Source organism: Coregonus lavaretus, assembly GCF_964263955.1.
Source record: "Coregonus lavaretus genome assembly, chromosome: 4".
Lineage (NCBI taxonomy): Eukaryota > Metazoa > Chordata > Actinopteri > Salmoniformes > Salmonidae > Coregonus > Coregonus lavaretus.
Window position 1 is genome coordinate 69,757,570 of NC_139991.1, and position 24,133 is coordinate 69,781,702.

General features: G+C 44.9%; 1 protein-coding gene across 1 annotated transcript in view; it reads right to left on the reverse strand.

Moving 5' to 3' along the window:
• The window catches only part of LOC311127232 (nuclear receptor subfamily 6 group A member 1-A-like), a gene marked incomplete at both ends in the record, with an annotated part of 181,756 nt that overhangs the window by 135,722 nt on the left and 21,901 nt on the right, over positions 1 to 24,133 (reverse strand). Inside the window, one exon of the mRNA XM_084159031.1 lies at positions 5,465 to 5,512. Within this exon, the coding sequence (XP_084015157.1) occupies positions 5,465 to 5,512 (48 nt within the window). The remainder of the gene's footprint in view (positions 1 to 5,464; positions 5,513 to 24,133) is intronic.

The following is a 24,133-nucleotide window of genomic DNA, read 5'->3' on the forward strand; positions in this document are numbered from 1 at the left end:
AATCCACATTTTGTTGTGTTACAGCCTGAATTCAAAATGGATTTTTTTTAAACACACAATACCCCATAATGACAAATTGAAAACATGTTCTTAGAAATGTTTGCAAATGTATTGAAAATAAAATACATAAATATCTCATTTACATAAGTATTAAGACCCCTGAGTCAATCATTTGTAAAAGCACCTTTGGCGATTACTGCTTTGACTTGTCTTGTGTATGTCTGTATCAACTTTGCACATCTGGATTTGGGGATGTTCTCCTATTCTTCCTTGCAGATTTTCTCAAGCTCTTTTAAGTTAGATGGGGCAGCAACCTTCAAGTCTTTCCACAGATCTTCAATGGGATTCAAGTCTTTGGCTGGGCCACTCAAGGACTTTCATATTCTTGTTCTGAAGCCATTCCAGCATGGCTTTGGCTGTATGCTTGGAGTCATTGTCCTGTGGAATGTAAATCTTCGCCCCAGTCTAAGGTTGTTTGCATTCCGAAGCAGGTTCTCATCAAGGATTTGCCTGTATTTGGCTCCATTCATTGTTCCCTCTATCCTTACCAGTCTCCCCTGTCGCTGAAAAGCATCCTCACAGCATGATGCTGCCACCACCATGCTTCACAGTAGGGATAGTGTTAGATGGGTGATGAGCTGTGCCTAGTTTTCTCCAGACATAGTGCTTTGCATTCAGGTCAAAGAGTTACATTTATGTCTCATCAGACCACAGAATCTTTTGCCTTATGCTCGGAGTCTTCCATGTGACTTTTTGCAAACTCCAGGCATGCTGTCATGTGCCTTTTTCTCAGGAGTGGCTTCCGTCTGGCTACTCTCTCATAAAGCCCAGATTTGTGAAGTGCTGTAGAGACTGTTGTCCTTCTGGCAGGTTCGCCCATCTCAGCCAAGAAAATCTGTAGTTTTGTCAGAGTGGTCATTGGGTTCTCAGTTTGGTCGGACGGCCAGCTCTAGGCAGAGTCTGGGTAGTTCCATATTTTTTCAATTTCCCAATAATGGAGACCACTGTGCTCTTGGAACCGTTCAACACTCTAGAAATTGTTTTATAGCTTTCCCCAGATATATGCCTCATCACAATTCTATCTCGGAGATAGAACCAAGTACGCCCCCATTCTCATCGACAGGGCTGTAGTGGAGCAGGTCGAGAGCTTCAAGTTCCTTGGTGTCCACATCACCAACAAACTATCAAACTCAATTACCTCGACTAACCTGTGCCCCCACACATTGACTCTGTACCGGTACCCCCTGTATATAGCCTCCCTACTGTTATTTTACTGCTGCTCTTTCATTATTTGTTATTATTTAAAAAAAATACTTATCTCTTTTTTACTTAACACTTATTTTTCTTAAAACTGCATTGTTGGTTAAGGGCTTGTAAGTAAGCATTTCATTGTAAGGTCTACACCTGTTGTATTCGGCGCATGTGACAAAATACATTTTACATTACATTTTAGTTATTTAGCAGACGCTCTTATCCAGAGCGACTTACAGTTAGTGAGTGCGTACATTTTTCATACTGGCCCCCCGTGGGAATCGAACCCACAACCCTGGCGTTGCAAGCGCCATGCTCTACCAACTGAGCTACAGGAGGCCATGTCTTTGTATCTATCTAACATTTGAATTGTGGAACAAACTTCTAGTTAGAATAGACATAATGTGCCTGCCAATGCAAGTAACTGCAGCCCTAGTAAACAAAGCCATGCTTTCAAATAAATCAATTTTCAAAACAAATAAAATTTGATTTAATTTACGGACAGTTCCTTGTTTCTGCTCTGACATGCACTGTGAACTGTGGGACCTTATATACAGTGCATTCGGAAAGTATTCAGACCCCTTGACTTTTTCCACATTTTGTTACGTTATAGCCTTATTCTAAAATTGATTAAATTAATTAATGTATTAAAAATAAAAAACTGAAATACCTTATTTACATAAGTATTCAGACCCTTTGCTATGAGACTCGAAATTGAGCTCCGGTGCATCCTGTTTCCATTGATCATCCTTGAGATGTTTCTACAACTTGATTGGATTCCACCTGTGGTAAATTCAATTGATTGAATATGATTTGGAAAGGCGCACACCTGTCTATATAAGGTCCCACAGGTGGAATGTCAGAGCAAAAACCAAGCCATGAGGTCGAAGGAATTGTCCGTAGAGCTCCGAGACAGGATTATGTTGAGGCACAGATCTGGGGAAGGGTACCAAAACATTTATGCAGAATTGAAGGTCCCCAAGAACACAGTGGCATCCATCATTCATAAATGGAAGAAGTTTGGAACCACCAAGACTCTTCCTAGAGCTGGCCGCTCGGCCAAACTGAGCAATTAGGGGAGAAGTGCCCTACTCAGTAAAAGGCACATGACAGCCCGCTTCGAGTTTGCCAAAAGGCACCTAAAGGACTCTAAGACCATGAGAAACAAGATTCTCTGGTCTGATGAAACCAAGATTGAACTCTTTGGCCTCAAAGCCAAGCGTCATGTCTGGAGGAAACCTTGCACCATCTCTACGGTGAGGCATGGTGGTGGCAGCATCATGCTGTGGGGATGTTTTTCAGCGGCAGGGACTGGGAGACTAGTCAGGATCGAGGCAAAGATGAACGGAGCAAGTACAGAGAGATCCTTGATGAAAACCTGCTCCAGAGCGCTCAGGACCTCAGACTGGGGCGAAGGTTCACCTTCCAATAGGACAACGACCCTAAGCACACAGCTAAGACAACGCAGGAGTGGCTTCGGGACAAGTCTCTGAATGTCCTTGAGTGGCCCAGCCAGAGCCCGGACTTGAACCCGATCGAACATCTCTGGTGAGACCTGAAAATAACTGTGCAGCGACGCTCACCATCCAACCTGACAGAGTTTGAGAGGATCTGCAGAGAAGAATGGGAGAAACTCCCCAAATACAGGTGTGCCTAGCTTGAAGCGTCATCCCCAAGAAGACTTGAGGCTGTAATCGCTGCCAAAGGTGCTTCAACAAAGTACTGAGTATAGGGTCTGAATACTTACGTAAATGTGATTTTTCACTTCTTTTTTTAAATATAAATTTGCAAACATTTCTAAAAACCTCTTTTTGCTTCGTCATTATGGGGTATTGTGTGTAGATCGATGAGGGGGAAAAAACGATTTAATCCATTTAGATTAAGGCTGTAACGTAACAAAATGTGGAAAAAGTGAAGGGGTCTGTTTCTTTCTAAAGCATGTCCAAACAATTGAATGGCCACAGGTGGACTCAAGGATGATCAGAGGAAATTGCACCAGAGCTCAATTTGGAGTGTCATAGCAAAGGGGTGTGAATACTTGCCTCCACAATCACCCGACCACAACCCAATTGAGATGGTTTGGGATGAGTTGGACCGCAGAGTGAAGGAAAAGCAGCCAACAAGTTCTCAGCATATGTGGGAACTCCTTCAAGACTGTTGGAAAAGCATTCCTCATGAAGCTGTCATCAAGGCAAAGGGTGGCTACTTTGAAGAATCTCAAATCTCAAATATATTTTGGTTTGTTAACTTTTTTGGTTACTACATGATTCCATGTGTTATTTCATAGTTTTGATTGTTTCACTATTATTCTACAATGTAGAAAATAGTAAAAATAAAGAAAAACCCTGGAATGAGTAGGTGTGTCCAAACTTTTGACTGATACTGTATGTAAATTAGATATTTCTGTATTTCATTTTCAAAAAGATTTGCTAAAAAATCTAAAAACATGTTTCACATTGTCATTATGGGTTATTGTGTGTAGATGGGTGAGAAAAAAAGAAATACTTTCTGAAGGCACTGTACTGTAGTAGATACTGGTGCATTGGATTTTAAAATCTTTCCTACCTCACAATCTCCATGCTAACTAAATGGTCAAGCAGGTTTATACCTAAAGGCATAAACAAAGCTCTTGCTGAGTAACCTCCATCACTTTCCATGGAGAAGCCACCTCGTACCCCTGCACATTGACTCAGTACCGGTACTCCTTGTATATAGCCTCATTATTGTTTTTATTTTGTTAAAATTTTCTATTTGTATTTTCTAATTACTTTTTAACTCTGCATTGTTAGGAAGGGGCTTGTAAGCAAGCATTTCACGGTAAAGTCTATACCTGTTGTATTCAGCGTTCATGACAAATAACATTTGATTGATTTGATTTTAAACATCAATAGAATAGCACTACTACAGAGAAAATCAATAAAGGTTACAGAAGGACAGGCGGGTCACACAAACAAAGGTCCAAATCTCATTCGAAAATGAGGAGGACTTGATGAGGGTGTATTCTTAAAAGGGACAATCTGCAGTTATAAAATATGATGATAACTACAATAACAAAGGCGCACCCCGCCACTATTTTGGTAGACAGCTGAGGGATGGGGCTGGAGAAATGTAACCATTCATAGACAGCTACGGATGCAAAGACTGACCATCCATGATATTAAAATTGTAGTTTTAACAATGTTTTGAGGTTTTACAACATTTGTTTACATTACAGTGTATATTTGGGGTTCTGAGGGAGTACGATTGATTAACTAACTAAGTTCATGAGGCATTTAACATTTATATTTTTCAATGATTAATGAGTCACTTTAATAACTCTACCTACATGTACATACTACCTCAATTACCTCGACTAACCGGTACCCCTGCACATTGACTTGGTACCGGTACCCCCTGTATATAGCCTCGCTATTGTTATTTTTACTGCTGCTCTTTAATTATTTGTTACTTTTATTTCATATTATTTTATATTGTATTTTTTTGTGTGATTTATTTTGGTATTCTTTCTTAAAACTGCATTGTTGGTTAAGGGCTTGTAAGTAAGCATTTCACTGTTGTATTCGGCGCATGTGACAAATACAATTTTATTTTATTTTATTTGATAAATCATTCATTTAAAAGTAAAAAAATTGATGCAGATTGTTTTCACATTTGATCACGTTTGCTACTCATTATGTATTGCATTTGAGAGATTCAGAGGACTCAAATACACATTCAGCAGATACACATTCACTTCGTACACAGTTGTGAGCTATAGTTCCCATGACGAGACAGAATGGAGCTGGACAGTAGCTAGGCCAGAGGAATACCACCATCTATCCGAGGAGGAGGTTTGTGCTACATTACAACACAAGGTTACGTGGTTTTAAAAAGTATCCCTATGAGCAAAAGACGCTGAAAATACTTTGAAAATATGTTGTTTGGGTTGAAAAGACATTTTAACGTCTTGTAATCACAGGTAACCAGAGACTACAATTAGAACTCAACACCAGATGGTGTTAGTTAGACAGACTACTGCGACTCCAATCCCTCACCAGACAAACATGTATTTTACCACACAGTGAACCATTATACTCAGGTTTAAATTAAAATCAAATCTATGTGTTAAAATACAATTTAAAAAGTAGAAGCACGGTAGACACACACGACAGATAGGATCTCTGTACTGAATATATTCTAGTGAAATAAGGAGCCACCCAAGTATTTCACTTACCCATCCCATCGCTTGGTTCAGCATGGAGACTGTGGTCTGCATAGAAGCCTGGGAAGAGAGAGTGTGAAAGTCAAAAGTCCATCTATGAATTTGAAAATGGTTACATTTCTCCAGCTCCATTCCTCAGCTCTGTAGCAACCTAAGTAGCCGGGCTGTTGTTTGACAGAAACCCCAAATCAGTGGCTTTAAAATTCTGAGACAAGAGTAAAACAATTTTTTTTTTAATATAGCGCTTTTCATTAAATATAGAATCTCAAAGTCGCTAGAATGTTTGTTGGTGTTCTTGTTGTTTAAAGACATTCTGTTCCAAGATTTATTTGTACTTTTTAATATGTTTTGATTGGATCCCTACTAAAACAAAGGCAATACCATCATTGTTACAGTGAGGTATAGGCTATAATATCCAATATGAAACTGAGCAACACAAGAAATGGTCACTACAAAGCAGATAAGTAAACTTAGAAGTCTTATGTTGTGCGAAATAAATAGGACAATGTGTGTGTGTGATGTGTGTGTGTGTGTGTGTGGTCACACTATCAGCCATCCTGCTTCATCACTCTGAAAACATCATCATATACATTCTGTTCTGCAATAGGCTCTCTACTCTCTAACTCCCTAACTCCGTTCTCTGACACACGTTGCCAATCATTCACAAAAATCTCTGCCAAAGAATCTCTCTCACACACACACACACGCCAACCCCCACAGAGACACACAGCCATGGCCCTCCCCCACCTGGGTAGCAGGGTTAACTGAGTGGTGTCTAGGGAAACCCTGTTGAAAAGAAGAGCCCATCCCTCATAAGTTTCTTGCCCTCCGGGCCCCCTCCGCCCCCTCTCCACCCAAAACCTTGTTTGTAGTTGAGCTTATACCCTGCTGAGCAGGGGGCGCCTGGGTCCCGAGCTGGACCTATGCGCATCAGAATGGAAGCGCGCACACACACAACTCTCTCCCCCCCAAAAAAACATCTGCCTAATCCTCTTGTTCCTCACTCTAGAACACCGGAACCTTTGTCCTCCTTTTGTTGTGTTTAGTTTCCTTTTGGTCTAATGTCACCACGCTCCTCCCCCTCCCCCTCCCCCTTTTGGTCTAATGTCACCACGCTCCTCCCCCTCCCCCTCCCCCTTTTGGTCTAATGTCGCCACGCGACCCCCCCTCCCCCTTTTGGTCTAATGTCTCCACGCGACCCCCCTCCCCCTTTTGGTCTAATGTCGACATGCTACACCCCCTCCCCCTTTTGGGCTAATGTCGATTTGCTACACCGCCTCCCCCTTTTGGGCTAATGTCGATTTGCTACACCGCCTCCCCCTTTTGGTCTAATGTCGCAACGCCCTCCCCCTTTTGGTCTAATGTCACGCGCCCCCCCCCTCCCCCTTTTGGTCTAATGTCGCCGCGCGACCCCCCCCCCTCCCCCGTTTAGTCTAATGTCACCACGCGACCCCCCCCCCCCCCTCCCCCTTTTGGTCTAATGTCAACATGCTCCTCCCCCTCCCCCTTTTGGTCTAATGTCGCCACACTCCCCCCACTCCCCCTTTTGGTCTAATGTCGACATGCTACACCCCCTCCCCCTTTTGGTCTAATGTCGACATGCTACACCCCCCATCTCTTTTGGTCTAATGTCGCAACGCCCCCCCCTCCCCCTTTTGGTCTAATGTCGCCACGCAACCCCCCCTCCCCCTTTTGGTCTAATGTCGCCGCGTGACCCCCCCCCTCCCCCTTTTGGTCTAATGTCAACATGCTCCTCCCCCTCCCCCTTTTGGTCTAATGTCGCCACGCTCCCCCCACTAACCCTTTTGGTCTAATGTCGACATGCTACACCCCCTCCCCCTTTTGGTCTAATGTCGACATGCTACACCCCCTCCCCCTTTTGGTCTAATGTCGACATGCTACACCCCCCATCTCTTTTGGTCTAATGTCGCAACGCCCCCCCCCCCCCCTCCCCTCCCCCTTTTGGTCTAATGTCACCGCGCGACCCCCCCTCCCCCTTTTGGTCTAATGTCGCCACGCGACCCCCCCCCCCTCCCCCTTTTGGTCTAATGTCGCCGCGCGACCCCCCCTCTCCCTTTTGGTCTAATGTCGCCACTCTCCCCCCACTCCCTCTTTTGGTCTAATGTCGACATGCTACACCCCCTCCCCCTTTTGGTCTAATGTCAATTTGCTACACCCCCTCCCCCTTTTGGTCTAATGTCGACATGCTACACCCCCTCCCCCTTTTGGTCTAATGTCTCCACGCGACCCCCTCCCCCTTTTGGTCTAATGTCGCCGCCGCGCGACCCCCCCCCCCCCCCTCCCCCTTTTGATCTAATGTCGCCACGCGACCCCCCCCTCCCCCTTTTGGTCTAATGTCTCCACGCGACCCCCTCCCCCTTTTGGTCTAATGTCGCCGCCGCGCGACCCCCCCCCCCCCTCCCCCTTTTGATCTAATGTCGCCACGCGACCCCCCCCTCCCCCTTTTGGTCTAATGTCGACATGCTACACCCCTCCCCCTTTTGGTCTAATGTCGCCACGCGACCCCCCCCTCCCCCTTTTGGTCTAATGTCGCCACACGACCCCCCCCCCCCCCCCCTCCCCCTTTTGGTCTAATGTCTCCACGCGACCCCCTCCCCCTTTCGGTCTAATGTCGCCGCGCGACCCCCCCCCCCCTCCCCCTTTTGATCTAATGTCGCCACGCGACCCCCCCCCTCCCCCTTTTGGTCTAATGTCGACATGCTACACCCCTCCCCCTTTTGGTCTAATGTCACCGCGCGACCCCCCTCACCCTTTTGGTCTAATGTCGACATGCTACACCCCCTCCCCCTTTTGGTCTAATGTCGACATGCTACACCCCCTCCCCCTTTTGGTCTAATGTCGCCACGCTCCCCCCCTCCCCCTTTTGGTCTAATGTCGATTTGCTACACCCCTTCCCCCTTTTGGTTTAATGTCGCCACGCGACCCCCCCTCCCCCTTTTGGTCTAATGTTGACATGCTACACCCCCTCCCCCTTTTGGTCGAATGTCGCCACGCGACCCCCCCCCCTCCCCCTTTTGGTCTAATGTCGACATGCTACACCCCCCTCCCCTTTTTGGTGTAATGTCACCGCGCGACCCCCCCCCCCTCCCCCTTTTGGTCTAATGTCGACATGCTACACCCCCTCCCCCTTTTGGTCTAATGTCGCCACGCGACCCCCCCCTCCCCCTTTTGGTCTAATGTCGCCACACTCCTCCCCCTTCCCCTTTTGTTCTAATGTTGACATGCTACACCTACTCCCCCTTTTGGTCTAATGTCAACATGCTACACCCCTCCCCCTTTTGGTCTAATGTCGCCACGTTCCTCCCCCTCCCCCTTTTGGTCTAATGTCGCCACGCTCCCCCCACTCCCCCTTTTGGTCTAATGTCGACATGCTACACCCTCTCCCCCTTTTGGTCTAATTTCGCCACGTGACCCCCCCTCCCCCTTTTGGTCTAATGTCGACATGCTACACCCCCTCCCCCTTTTGGTCTAATGTCGCAACGCTCCCCCCTCCCCCTTTTGGTCTAATGTCGTTGCGCGGCCCTCCCCCTTTTGGTCTAATGTCGTCGCGCAACCACGCAACCACGCGACCCCCCCCTCCCCCTCTCAGTCTAATGTCGACATGCGTGATCCACTCCCCCTTTTGGTCTAATGTCGCCAAGCGTTTTCTGCTCCCCCTTGGTGGGCTGATGTTGCCAAGCGTCTCCCGCTCCCCCTTGGTGGGCTGATGTCGCCAAGTGTAACCCGCTCCCCCTTGGTGGTGGCTCTCTGACTCGTGACAGAAACACTAAAAGATGCTGATTAAGTAAAGCTGACACAGTGAGTTCTGCTATGTGTCTCTTTTGATTGTCTTTGAGAGGAGATGACCTACTTGGCTTCTGTTTTGCTATTAAGGTTGGGCTGACGTCCACTCTGGAGGGAAGATTTTGTGGAGAATCTAGAATTTACCGACGGCTCTTGTTCACCCAATCATGGGTTTCAGCTTCCTGGGATAACGTTAACCCTATTCATCAATGTGTGGATTCAATTTAACTCAAGAAAATAATGTTTAAACTAAAAGAAACTGGATTTTTTTTTATGCTGTCCAAGAATATACTTTTTTTAAACACAATATTCAGGTTTGATTAAGTACGGGCCATATAAAACTGAAACAAATGTGAAGTAAAAATGTACAAACTTAACAAAGTGTGGATAAACTGTAAATACTGGTGAACAACCTGGGGGAAAAACAGGGGGGATGGGGGATTGAAAAGAGATGTGAACGAACTGAAATGAATGAGAACAAAAAATATGACGTTCAATGTTACTGCTTTTATGTACTTTCACAAAGCAAGAAAATAACTAGTATCCATTTTGTTACTCCGGGCGTTATATTTTACAGTACAGTAAGGGGGGGGAAACACTTTTAAAAGACAGCAAGGACACACAGCATTGAAAGAGAGCCAATAGGAGTACACAGTTTGCCTTCACTTGAGAGAGAACGTTGAAAAGAGCAAAAGGGAGCGAGGGACAACAAAAGAGGGAAAAATCAACTGCCATGAGAGTTTTCCACCTCTATTCCCGAGGCCTGATGATCCATCTATCCTTTGTCGTCCATCTATTCTCCCGTTCCAATGGATTGAGCCCCTCAAGATCTTCAGTTTATATCCCTTCTACCTCACACCGACGTCTTCTCATTCCCTATGGGGCTTGGCAATGGATATAAAACCAATAGAAAGATACACAGCAACTGATAAAACAATAAACCACGACAATGAACACAGGTTGAGACCACGCTCAACAAACTCTGTTGTGGGAGAAGATCATATCAAAACGATATCATTATCACATCTTACAAAGAAACTGAAAAACTGATGGAAAAAAGTCAGTGAGTATGATTGAGCACAGATACCCAGGAAAAATAAGTCTAGGCAATAGTTACATCAGCTATCTATCTCTCGCCATCAAATCTCTCTACCACAATGAGTACAGACAGCTCTCACTAACAGACCATCATAATGCAAGGCACATGTTTTCCATTCTCTATTCTACTCAAGCACATCAAATATACTCCTATTCCAGTTTATAAGTCAGATCATGTCTAGAAAGAACAATTTGGAAAACCACAAAAAGCAAATTGACAAATACAACTTGGATTGAAATCATGCATTAATTTGTTTATACCATTTGTTCGGACCATGCACAACTTGTATCAAACACCAGAGTTACCCATGAAGCTAATTTGCATTTCCGGACCGCAGTACAGTAATGGCCAGTAAAATAAACCTGTATGACAAATAATATATATACCCTCTACCATATATCCGCACTTGCAAGACATATGAAAATGGACTTTTTTGTGCCAGTCTGGTTAACAGGTAGTGCTACAGACTCTATCTGGACCACACATTCCTCCCAAAGACAGGAGCTCAATCAACTGGTCCTCTCTTACATCCAGAACTTTCTATCCTAACCTCCCCTTTTCCATTTATCTCCCATCTTCACCACTGTCTTTACCACTGTCTGAAAAACATTTTCCAAAACGGAAATGACAGAACTAATTTTGTACACCAAAAAAAAGTGAAAATGGGCTTTCTGAAAATACCCATCAACCAGAGTGCTTATCAGAGTGGATGTAGATGTTGTTCTCTCTCTATCTCCGGAGGAGAGAGGAGATGGACTCACCCATCATGATTATTTTCTGTCAGTGCGGCTGGCTCCTCAAGACTCTCTCCGACACCATCTGCACTCAACACTGAATAGTGAACACTGCCCTCTCTGTCTGTCTGTCTGTCTAGCTGTGTCTGCCCTGCCCACTCACATAATCAGTCATTCACTCACTAACTCCAATTGACTCCAATCATCAGTCAGGCAAGATCTGCTGTCTCGGGTGATGGGGGTGATGGCGATCCCCTTCCCATGCACACACAAACACACACACACACCAGCCCCCGACAGCTGCCCGTTTCTGAGCCGACACGTGCCGGCTGCCCCCCGACACACTCCCACGGACAGCAGCATATGTTCTTTCAGGAAAACGCGTGCGACACACACACACACACACACACACAGACTTGCAAAGAAGACACATACATAAAGCAGAGAGCATATCGCAAATAATCTCATTGACTTCAGCATGTTTTCTGGCACAGAACTGGTGATGTTTTCTCCATGCATTACAAATGTGAGTGTTGCCATCTCTAACACCACCAAGAAGGCACAGTGATGCCGAAACATTGGTGTTTTACCCAATAAATTACTGGGAGCTTACATATAGAGCAGGGATGGGCAACTGGCGGCCCGTGACCCTTTTGAAGGACCTCGCATAAAAAAATATATATACAGTGAGGGAAAAAAGTATTTGATCCCCTGCTGATTTTGTACGTTTGCCCACTGACAAAGACATGATCAGTCTATAATTTTAATGGTAGGTTTATTTGAACAGTGAGAGACAGAATAACAACAAAAAAATCCAGATAAACGCATGTCAAAAATTTTATAAATTGATTTGCATTTTAATGAGGGAAATAAGTATTTGACCCCTCTGCAAAACATGACTTAGTACTTGGTGGCAAAACCCTTGTTGGCATTCACAGAGGTCAGACGTTTCTTGTAGTTGGCCACCAGGTTTGCACACATCTCAGGAGGGATTTTGTTCCACTCCTCTTTGCAGATCTTCTCCAAGTCATTAAGGTTTCGAGGCTGACGTTTGGCAACTCGAACCTTCAGCTCCCTCCACAGATTTTCTATGGGATTAAGGTCTGGAGACTGGCTAGGCCACTCCAGGTCCTTAATGTGCTTCTTCTTGAGCCACTCCTTTGTTGCCTTGGCCGTGTGTATTGGGTCATTGTCATGCTGGAATACCCATCCACGACCCATTTTCAATGCTCTGGCTGAGGGAAGGAGGTTCTCACCCAAGATTTGACGGTACATGGCCCCCCGTCCATCGTCCCTTTGATGCGGTGAAGTTGTCCTGTCCCCTTAGCAGAAAAACACCCCCAAAGCATAATGTTTCCACCTCCATGTTTGACGGTGGGGATGGTGTTCTTGGGGTCATAGGCAGCATTCCTCCTCCTCCAAACACGGCGAGTTGAGTTGATGCCAAAGAGCTCGATTTTGGTCTCATCTGACCACAACACATTCACCCAGTTCTCCTCTGAATCATTCAGATGTTCATTGGCAAACTTCAGACGGACATGTATATGTGCTTTCTTGAGCAGGGGGACCTTGCGGGCGCTGCAGGATTTCAGTCCTTCACGGCGTAGTGTGTTACCAATTGTTTTCTTGGTGACTATGGTCCCAGCTGCCTTGAGGTCATTGACAAGATCCTCCCCTGTAGTTCTGGGCTGATTCCTCACCGTTCTCATGATCATTGCAACTCCACGAGATGAGATCTTGCATGGAGCACCAGGCCGAGGGAGATTGACAGTTATTTTGTGTTTCTTCCATTTGCGAATCATCGCACCAACTGTTGTCACCTTCTCACCAAGCTGCTTGGCGATGGTCTTGTAGTCCATTCCAGCCTTGTGTAGGTCTACAATCTTGTCCCTGACATCCTTGGAAAGCTCTTTGGTCTTGGCCATGGTGGAGAGTTTGGAATCTGATTGATTGATTGCTTCTGTGGACAGGTGTCTTTTATACAGGTAACAAACTGAGATTAGGAGCACTCCCTTTAAGAGTGTGCTCCTAATCTCAGCTCGTTACCTGTATAAAAGACACCTGGGAGCCAGAAATCTTTCTGATTGAGAGGGGGTAAAATACTTATTTCCCTCATTAAAATGCAAATCAATTTATAACATTTTTGACATGCGTTTTTCTGGATTTTTTTGTTGTTATTCTGTCTCTCACTGTTCAAATAAACCTACCATTAAAAGTATAGACTGATCATTTCTTTGTCAGTGGGCAAACGTACAAAATCAGCAGGGGATCAAATATTTTTTAGGTCAGTTAGGATCACCACTTTATTTTAAGAATGTGAAATGTCAGAATAATAGTAGAGAGAATGATTTATTTCAGCTTTTATTTATTTCATCGCATTCCCAGTGGGTCAGAAGTTTACATACACTCAATTAGTATTTGGTAGCATTGCCTTTAAATTGTTTAACTTGGGTCAAACGTGTCGGGTAGCCTTCCACATGCTTCCCACAATAGGTTGGGTGAATTTTGGCCCATTCCTCTTGACAGAGCTGGTGTAACTGAGTCAGGTTTGTAGGCCTCCTTGCTCGCACACGCTTTTCAGTTCTGCCCACACATTTTCTATAGGATTGAGGTCAGGGCTTTGTGATGGCCACTCCAATACCTTGACTTTGTTGTCCTTAAGCCATTTTGCCACAACTTTGGAAGTATGCTAGGGGTCATTGTCCATTTGGAAGACCCATTTTTGACCAAGCTTTAACTTCCTGACTGATGTCTTGAGATGTTGCTTCAATATATCCACATAATTTTCCTTCCTCATGATGCCATCTATTTTGTGAAGTGCACCAGTCCCTCCTGCAGCAAAGCACCCACACAGCATGATGCTGCCACCCCCGTGCTTCACGGTTGGGATGGTGTTCTTCGGCTTGCAGGCAACCCCCTTTTTCCTCCAAACATAACTATGGTCATTATGGCCAAACAGTTCTATTTTTGTTTCATCAGACCAGAGGACATTTCTCCAAAAAGTATGACATTTGTCCCCATGTGCAGTTGCAAACCGTAGTCTGGCTTTTTTATGGCGGTTTTGGAGCAGTGGCTTCTTCCTTGCTGAGCGGCCTTTCAGGTTATGTCAATATAGGACTCGTTTTACTGTGGATATAGATACTTTTGTAACTGTTTCCTCCAGCATCTTCACAAGGTCCTTTGCTGTTGTTCTGGGATTGATTTGCACTTTTCGCACAAAAGTATGTTCGTCTCTAGGAGACAGAACACATCTCCTTCCTGAGCGGTATGACAGCTGTGTGGTCCCATGGTGTTTATACTTGCGTACTATTGTTTGTACAGATGAACGTGGTACCTTCAGGCGTTTGGAAATTGCTCCCAAGGATGAACCAGTCTACAATTTTATTTCTGAGGTCTTGGCTGATTTCTTTTGATTTTCCCATGATGTCAAGCAAAGAGGCACTGAGTTTGAAGGTAGGCCTTGAAATACATCCACAAGTACACCTCCAATTGACTCAAATTATGTCAATTAGCCTATCAGAAGCTTCTAAAGCCATGACATCATTTTCTGGAATTTTCCAAGCTGTTTAAAGGCACAGTCAACTTAGTGTATGTAAACTTCTGACCCACTGGAATTGTGATACAGTGAATTATAAGTGAAATAATCTGTCTGTAAACAATTGTTGGAAAAATTACTTGTGTCCTAACCGACTTGCCAAAACTATAGTTTGTTAACAAGAAATTAGTGGAGTGGTTGAAAAACGAGTTTTAATGACTCCAACCTAAGTGTATGTAAACTTCCGATTTCAACTGAATACACAGTGCATTCAGAAAGTATTCAGACCCCTTGACTTTTCCCACATTTTGTTACGTTACAGCCTTATCTAAAATGGATTAAATTGTATTTTTCATCAATCTACACACAATACCCCATGATGACAAAGCAAAAACAGGTTTTTAGAAATGTTTGCTAATTTATTAAAAATAAAGAGATGTTCGATCGGGCTGGGCCACTCAAGGACATTCAGAGACTTGTCCCGAATGATGCTGCCACCACCATGCTTCACCGTAGGGATGGTGCCAGGTTTCCTCCAGATGTGACGCTTGGCATTCAGGCCAAAGAGTTCAATCTTGGTTTCATCAGACCAGAGAATCTTGTTTCTCATGGTCTGAGAGTCCAAGTGGGCTGTCATGTGCCTTTTACTGAGGAGTGGCTTCCGCCTGGCCAATCTACCACAAAGGCCTGATTGGTGGAGTGCTGCAGAGATGGTTGTCCTTCTAGAAGGTTCTCCCATCTCCACAGAGGAACTCTGGAGCTATGTCAGAGTGACCATCGGGTTCTTGGTCACCTCCCTGACCAAGGCCTTTCTCCCCCGATTGCTCAGTTTGGCCGGGCGGCCAGCTCTATGAAGAGTCTTGGTGGTTCCAAACTTCTTCCATTTAAAAATGATGGAGGCCACTGTGCTCTTGGGGACCTTCAATGCTGCAGAAATGTTTTGGAACCCTTCCCCAGATCTGTGCCTCGACACAATCCTGTCTCGGAGCTCTACGGACAATTCCTTCGACCTCATGGCTTGGTTTTTGCTCTGACATGCACTGTCAACTGTGGGACCTTATATAGACAGGTGTGTGCCTTTCCAAATAATGTCCAATCAATTGCATTTCCCACAGGTGGACTCCAATCAAGTTGTAGAAACATCTCAAGGAAGATCAACAGAAACTGGATGCACCTGAGCTCAATTTCGAGTCTCATAGCAAAGGGTCTGAATACGTATGTAAATAAGGTATTTCTGTTTTTTATTTTTTATAAATGTGCAAACATTTCTACAAACCTGTTTTCGCGTTGGGGTATTATGGGGTATTGTGTCGATTAATGATCATAGTTTTTTTTAATCCATTTTTGAATAAGGCTGTAACGTAACAAAATGTGGAAAAAGGGAAGAGGTCTGAATACTTTCCGAATGCACTGTATATTTATTTTTGGGGAAACTCAGTCGGTGTCTCAACTTACTGTTGCAAGTTAGAATAGTATAATACACAACGTGCAATTTCAAAATGTGTATCCAAAGTTTTTCTCTTGTTACAGTCACTGATAGTCACTCAATTAGCCCATGTCAGCGAACATGTTTTTAGATTGGTAAGTTATTCTACCAACCAGCTACAGTGGGGGAAAAAAGTATTTAGTCAGCCACCAATTGTGCAAGTTCTCCCACTTAAAAAGATGAGAGAGGCCTGTAATTTTCATCATACGTACACGTCAACTATGACAGACAAAATGAGAAAAAAAATCCAGAAAATCACATTGTAGGATTTTTTTATGAATTTATTTGCAAATTATGGTGGAAAATAAGTATTTGGTCAATAACAAAAGTTTCTCAATACTTTGTTATATACCCTTTGTTGGCAATGACACAGGTCAAACGTTTTCTGTAAGTCTTCACAAGGTTTTCACACACTGTTGCTGGTATTTTGGCCCATTCATCCATGCAGATCTCCTCTAGAGCAGTGATGTTTTGGGGCTGTCGCTGGGCAACACAGACTTTCAACTCCCTCTAAAGATTTTCTATGGGGTTGAGATCTGGAGACTGGCTAGGCCACTCCAGGACCTTGAAATGCTTCTTACGAAGCCACTCCTTCGTTGCCCGGGCGGTGTGTTTGGGATCATTGTCATGCTGAAAGACCCAGCCACGTTTCATCTTCAATGCCCTTGCTGATGGAAGGAGGTTTTCACTCAAAATCTCACGATACATGGCCCCATTCATTCTTTCCTTTACACGGATCAGTCGTCCTGGTCCCTTTGCAGAAAAACAGCCCCAAAGCATGATGTTTCCACCCCCATGCTTCACAGTAGGTATGGTGTGCTTTGGATGCAACTCAGCATTCTTTGTCCTCCAAACACGACGAGTTGAGTTTTTACCAAAAAGTTCTATTTTGGTTTCATCTGACCATATGACATTCTCCCAATCCTCTTCTGGATCATCCAAATGCACTCTAGCAAACTTCAGACGGGCCTGGACATGTACTGGCTTAAGCAGGGGGACACGTCTGGCACTGCAGGATTTGAGTCCCTGGCGGCGTAGTGTGTTACTGATGGTAGGCTTTGTTACTTTGGTCCCAGCTCTCTGCAGGTCATTCACTAGGTCCCCCTGTGTGGTTCTGGGATTTTTGCTCACCATTCTTGTGATCATTTTGACCCCACAGGGTTAGATCTTTCGTGGAGCACCAGATCGAGGGAGATTATCAGTGGTCTTGTATGTCTTCCATTTCCTAATAATTGCTCCCACAGTTGATTTCTTCAAACCAAGCTGCTTAACTATTGCAGATTCAGTCTTCCCAGCCTGGTGCAGGTCTACAATTTTGTTTCTGGTGTCCTTTGACAGCTCTTTGGTCTTGGCCATAGTGGAGTTTGGAGTGTGACTGTTTGAGGTTGTGGACAGGTGTCTTTTATACTGATAACAAGTTCAAACAGGTGCCATTAATACAGGTAACGAGTGGAGGACAGAGGAGCCTCTTAAAGAAGAAGTTACAGGTCTGTGAGAGCCAGAAATCTTGCTTGTTTGTAGGTGACCAAATACTTATTTTCCACCATAATTTGCAAATAAATTCATAAAAAATCCTACAATGTGATTTTCTGGATTTTTTTTCTCAATTTGTCTGTCATAGTTGACGTGTACCTATGATGAAAATTACAGGCCTCTCTCATCTTTTTAAGTGGGAGAACTTGCACAATTGGTGGCTGACTAAATACTTTTTTTCCCCCACTGTATCTATCTAAACTTAGTAATCATGGTCGAATGCATATGTGGGTATGCAGACCCGCGAGCAACTGCGGCCCCTCATGATGAGTTCAGATGTTTTGTGGCCCCCACCCCCATCAAAGTTGCCCATCCCTGATATAAAGTGTGCGACTCTATTGTTATAGCCTACAGCGAACTCTCCGTTAGTCAGCACCTCTACTAACTCTACTAACCCTGGCAGCACTCAACTCCAGCACCACTCAACTCCAGCACCACTCAACTCCAGCACCACTCAACTCCAGCACCAATCAACTCCAGCACCAATCAACTCCAGCACCCCTCAACTCCAGCACCTCTCAACTCCAGCACCCCTCAACTCCAGCACCCCTCAATTCCAACAACCCTTACCTCCAACACCCCTCAACCCTGGCAGCACTCAACTCCAGCACGCCTCAACTCCAACACCACTCAACTCCAACACCACTCAACTCCAACACCACTCATCTCCAGCACCAATCAACTAACTAACACCATATATTCCAGCACCCCTCAACTCTGGCACCCCTCAACTCCAGCACCCCTCACATCCAGAACCCCTCATATCTAGCACCACCCATTTCCAGCACCAATCAACTAACACCATATTACTCCAGCACCCCAAAACTCCTGCACCAATCAACTAACACCATATTTTTTTAAACTTTTTTTTAAACACCATATAACTCCAGCACCCCTCAACTCTAGCACCCCTCAATTCCAGCACCACTCCTATCCAGCACCAATCAACTAACACCATGTAACTTCAGCACCCCTCAATTCCAGCACCCGTCAACTCTAGCACTCCTCAATTCCAGCACCCCACATCTCCAGCACCAATCAACTAACACCATATAATTCCAGCACCCCTCAACTCCAGCAACACTCAACTCCAGCATCACTCAGCTTCAGCACCAATCAACTAACACCATATAACTTCAGCATCCCTCAACTCTGGCACCCCTCAACTCCAGCACCACTCATTTCCAGCACAAATCAACTAACACCATATAACTCCAGCACCCCACAACTCCTGCACCAACCAACTAACACCATATAACTCCAGCACCCCTCAAATCCAGCACCAATCAACTAACACCATATAACTTCAGCACCCCTCCATTCCAGCACCCCTCAACGCCAGCACCCCTCAACGCCAGCACCACTCAACTAACACCATATAATTCCAGCACCCCTCAACTCCAGCAACACTCCTCTCCAGCACCAATCAACTAACACCATATAACTCCAGCACCCCTCAACTCCAGCAACCCTCAACGCCAGCACCCCTCAATGCCAGCACCAATCAACTAACACCATATAATTCCAGCACCCCTCAACTCCAGCAACTCAACTCCAGCACCCCTCAACTCCAGCACCACTCAACTAACACCATATAACTCCAGCACCCCTCAAATCCAGCACCAACCAACACCATATAACTCCAGCATCCCTCAAATCCAGCACCCCTCAATTCCAGCACCAATCAACTAACACCATATAACTTCAGCACCCCTCAACACCAGCACCCCTCAACTCCAGCACCCCTCAACTCCAGCACCGCTCAACTCCAGCACCGCTCATCTCCAGCACGAATCAACTAACATCATATAACTCCAGCACCCCTCATCTCCAGCACCACTCAATTCCAGCACTGCTCAATTCCAGCACCACTCAACTCCAGCACCACTCATCTCCAGCACGAATCAACTAACACCATATAACTCCAGCACCGCTTAACTCCAGCAACACTCAACTCCAGCAACATTAAACTCCAGTACCACTCAAATCCAGCACCACTCAACTCCAGCACCATTCAACTAACACCATTTAAGTCCAGCACCCCTCAATTACAGCACCCCTCAACTCCAGCAACATTCAACTCCAGCACCACTTATGCACTAATAGTGCCTCCCATTGGAACCAATGAGATATGACAGAATCAACATACCATAACCCCCTCATTACATACAGTATATGATGAATTGAGTAAGTATGACAATGTAATCTAGTTAGTATACTGCTTGTGACTTGGGCAGGTTCACCTTTCTCATTGACCTCGGAGGGGCTACTAGCCAGGAGGACCTCACACAACAAAGTACGTAACTCAGTCTGTCTTTCACCTTTGACACACACACACACCAAGTTATAGAGAGATCATCCTCACTGCGTGTAACAAGTGTCGGGCGGGACTATCCCTCTCTGGTGGCAGGCATGGACAGGGAGGTCTGTGGTGCCCCTCTGTCGACCAAGCGGAACAGAGACCATCTGGGCCAGGCTGTGTGTGTGTGTGTGTGTGTGTGTTTGTGTGCACGTGTATGTGCACATACCTTTGTGAGTGCTTGCGAACATGTGAGGGTCAAAGCTGGCTTTGAAAACAAGACTTGTGACATAGCTTAAAAAGGTCCAATGCAGCCGTTTTTATTGCAATATCAAATCATTTCTGGGAAATATACTGAACAAAAATATAAACTCAACATGTAAAGTGTTGGTCTCATGTTTCATGAGCTGAAATAAAAGATCCCAGAAATGTTCCATAAGCACAAAAAGCTTATTCCTCTCAAATTTTGTGCACAAATTTGTTTACATCCCTGTTAGTGAGCATTTCTCCTTTGCCAAGACAATCCATCCACCTGACAGGTGTTGCATATTAAGAAGCTGATTAAACAGCATGATCATTACATAGGTGCACCTTGTGCTGGGGACAATAAAAGGCCACTCAACACAATGCCACGTATGTCTCAGGTTTTGAGGGAGCGTGCAATTGGCATGCTAACTGCAGGAATGTCCACCAGAGCTGTTGCCAGATAATTTAATGTTCATTTTGAGAATTTGGCAGTACGTCCAACCGGCCTCACAACTGCGGACCACATGTAACCACGCCAGTTCAGGACCTCCACATCAGGCTTCTTCACCTTTGGGATAGTCTAAGACCAGCCACCTGGTATTTCTGTCTGTAATAAAGCCCTTATGTGGGGAAAAACTCATTCTGATTGGCTGGGCCTGGCTCCCAAGTCTACCTATGGCTGCGCCCCTGCCCAGTCATGTGAAATCCATAGATTAGGGCCTAATGTTTTCAATTAAAATAGTAAAAAATAAACAAAAATAGCTTCTTAGCAAATAGCAATTTCTCAAGCAAGAATTTTACTAGGACTGTGTGGGAGTGGTCTGAGGTGGGAGGGGGAAACTGAAAACTAGCTGTTATTGTCAGAGATGTTTGGAACTCTTTCTTATTGGTCTACTAACTAATTTACCACCTGGTGTTGTCACTAGGCAGGCCAAAACTCCATCCCACCAAAACAGGCTGAAATGTATTTTCAAACAGCTCTTACACTAAAAGAGTATTATCATAATTTTCACAATTTCACAGTATTATTCCAACCTCAGTGTGGAAAGATCTATAAAACACAGGAAAATCACATTTTTGACTGCACTGGGCCATTAAATCCATGCTGTTTGACTGCTGGTGAACAAATCAGTGTTAAAGGAGGAAATAAGGGTGCATTTGATCTTTCCACACTGAGGTTGGAATAATACTGTGAAATTGTGAAAATTATGATAATACTCTTTTAGTGTAAGAGCTGTTTAAAAAGACCGCCTGAAATGTCAGCCTGTTTTGGTGGGCCTCCTGTAGCTCAGCTGGTAGAGCATGGTGCTTGCAACGCCAGGGTTGTGGGTTCGTTTCCCACGGGGGGCCAGTATGAAAAATAAAATGTATGCACTCACTAACTGTAAGTCGCTCTGGATAAGAGCGTCTGCTAAATGACTAAAATGTAAAAATTTGAAAATTATTCGAAAAATGGCTTAAGTGTTGGAATTTCAAAGGCAAGAAAATATGCCTTTTCTCTCCAAGGGTGGAACAGCTGCCCCTCGAGGCTCAGTAAGCCTGAGGATTTCACCGACATCAGAGGAGCACGCAGCTCATTCAAGATCCATCTAGCCATTCAACTTCACCTGATCCAGAATAATCACTGTGATTCAACTATCCAGGTCATTAAGAAGACCAAAGAGCAGACCCCCTCAGTCAGCCTCCAACCCCCCTCAGTCAGCCACAGACTTGCGTGTGTATGTCGGGCCAATCCAATGTCCACCCGCGGCATTCCACAACCAGGTCTGACCACTGCAGACTACAGAGGACAATACTCCATCAGGCACTCCACCCTTCTGTACACCCTGTGTTTATAACAGCCCCAAGGTGAAGGCGCGTTTCGAAAATAATAAATGGGCAAATGTTGCACAATACAGGTATGCAAAGCACACTTACCCAAAAAGACCCACAGCTGTAATCACTGCCAAAGGTGTTTCTAACATGTATTGACTCAGGGGGTGAATAGTTATCTATTCAACATATATTAGTGTTACATTTTCCATTAATCTTTTTTCAAAAATGGCATTTTCTATTCCACTTTGACTCTACAGTATTTTGTGTAGATTGTTGACAAAAAATGTCAATTTAATCAATTTTAATCCCACTTCGTAACACAATACAATGGGGGGTGAATACTTATGATAGGCACTGTAGGTGGGTTCAGAATGGATTTCACTCTAAAAGGGGACCAGTTGTCGTTGTTGAAATTCGACTTCGTAATGTGAGGAAACTGGAATGTCAAGTTTGTAAATTCACCATAGTGCTTACGAAAGGGAAATGCCAGGGAGCAAAATGGTTGACAGTTTTGTAATACACAATGGGCAGTGCTCTGATGTAACCCTATTTCTTTATTATGTCACAGTGTAAACAAAGTGCCACGTGCCAGGTTTGATAGGATTATTATTATTATTAAAAGCTAGTGAGTTAGCGGCAATTTAAAGACTGAGCTGTTTCTGTGGTAAACGTAACTCTGAGGTAGCCTAAGTGATAACTGTGTAACGATTCATTGATACGGATCGGGATCTGGTTCAAATGTTAAAGATGAGTGCATCGGTCCGCAGGACTCCAAACCGATCCAAATGTAGCATGAATCGGTCAGAAAATCAATTAAAATGTTCCAAGTTTTTTTATGTGGACATCCCTTCAAATTAGTGGATTAGGCTATTTCAGCCACACCCGTTTCTGACAGGTGTATGAAATCGAGCACACAGCCATTCATAGACAAACATTGGCAGTAGAATGGCCCGTACTGAAGAGCTCAGGGACTTTCAATGTGGCACCGTCATAGGATGCCACCTTTCCAACAAGTCAGTTTGTCAAATTTCTGCCCTGCTAGAGATGCCCCCGTCAACTGTAAGTGCTGTTATTGTGAAGTGGAAACATCTAGGAGCAACAACGGCTCAGCTGTGGTAGGCCACACAAGCTCACAGAACGGGACTGCCGAGTGCTGAAGCGTGTAGCGCATAAAAATGGTTTGTCCTCGGTTGCAACACTCACTACCGAGTTCCAAACTGCCTCTGGAAGCAACATCAGCACAATAACTGTTTGTCGGGAGCTTCATGAAATGGGTTTCCATGGCCGAGCAGCCGCACACAAGTCTAAGATCAACATGCTTAATGCCAAGCATCAGCTGGAGTGGTGTAAAGCTCGCCGCCATTGGACTCGTGGAAACGCGTTCTCTGGAGTGATGAATCACGCTTCACCATCTGGCAGTCCGACGGACGAATCTGGGTTTGGCGGATGCCAGGAGAACGCTACCTGCCTGAATGCATAGTGCCAACTGTAAAGTTTGGTGGAGGAGGAATAATGGTCTGGGGCTGTTTTTCATGATTTGGGCTAGGCCCCTTAGTTCCAGGGGAGGGAAATCTTAATGCTACAGCTTACAATGTCATTCTAGAAGATTCTGTGCTTCCAACTTTTTACATTTACATTTTAGTAATTTAGCAGACGCTCTTATCCAGAGCGACTTACAGTTAGTGAATACATATTATTATATATATATATATATTTTTTTTTTTATACTGGCCCCCCGTGGGAATCGAACCCACAACCCTGGCGTTGCAAACGCCATGCTCTATCAACTGAGCTACATCCCTGCCGGCCATTCCCTCCCCTACCCTGGACGACGCTGGGCCAATTGTGCACCGCCCATGAGTCTCCCGGTCGCGGCCGGCTGCGACAGAGCCTGGATTCGAACCAGGATCTAGTGGCACAGTTAGCACTGCGATGCAGTGCCTTAGAACACTGCGCCACTCAGGACTTTGCGGGAACAGTTTGGGGAAGGCCCTTTCCTGTTTCAGCATGACAATGCCCCCGTGCAAAAAGCGAGGTCCATACAGAAATGGGTTTGTCGAGATCGGTGTGGAAGAACTTGATTGGCCTGGACAGAGCCCTGACCTCAACCCCATCGAACACCTTTGGGAT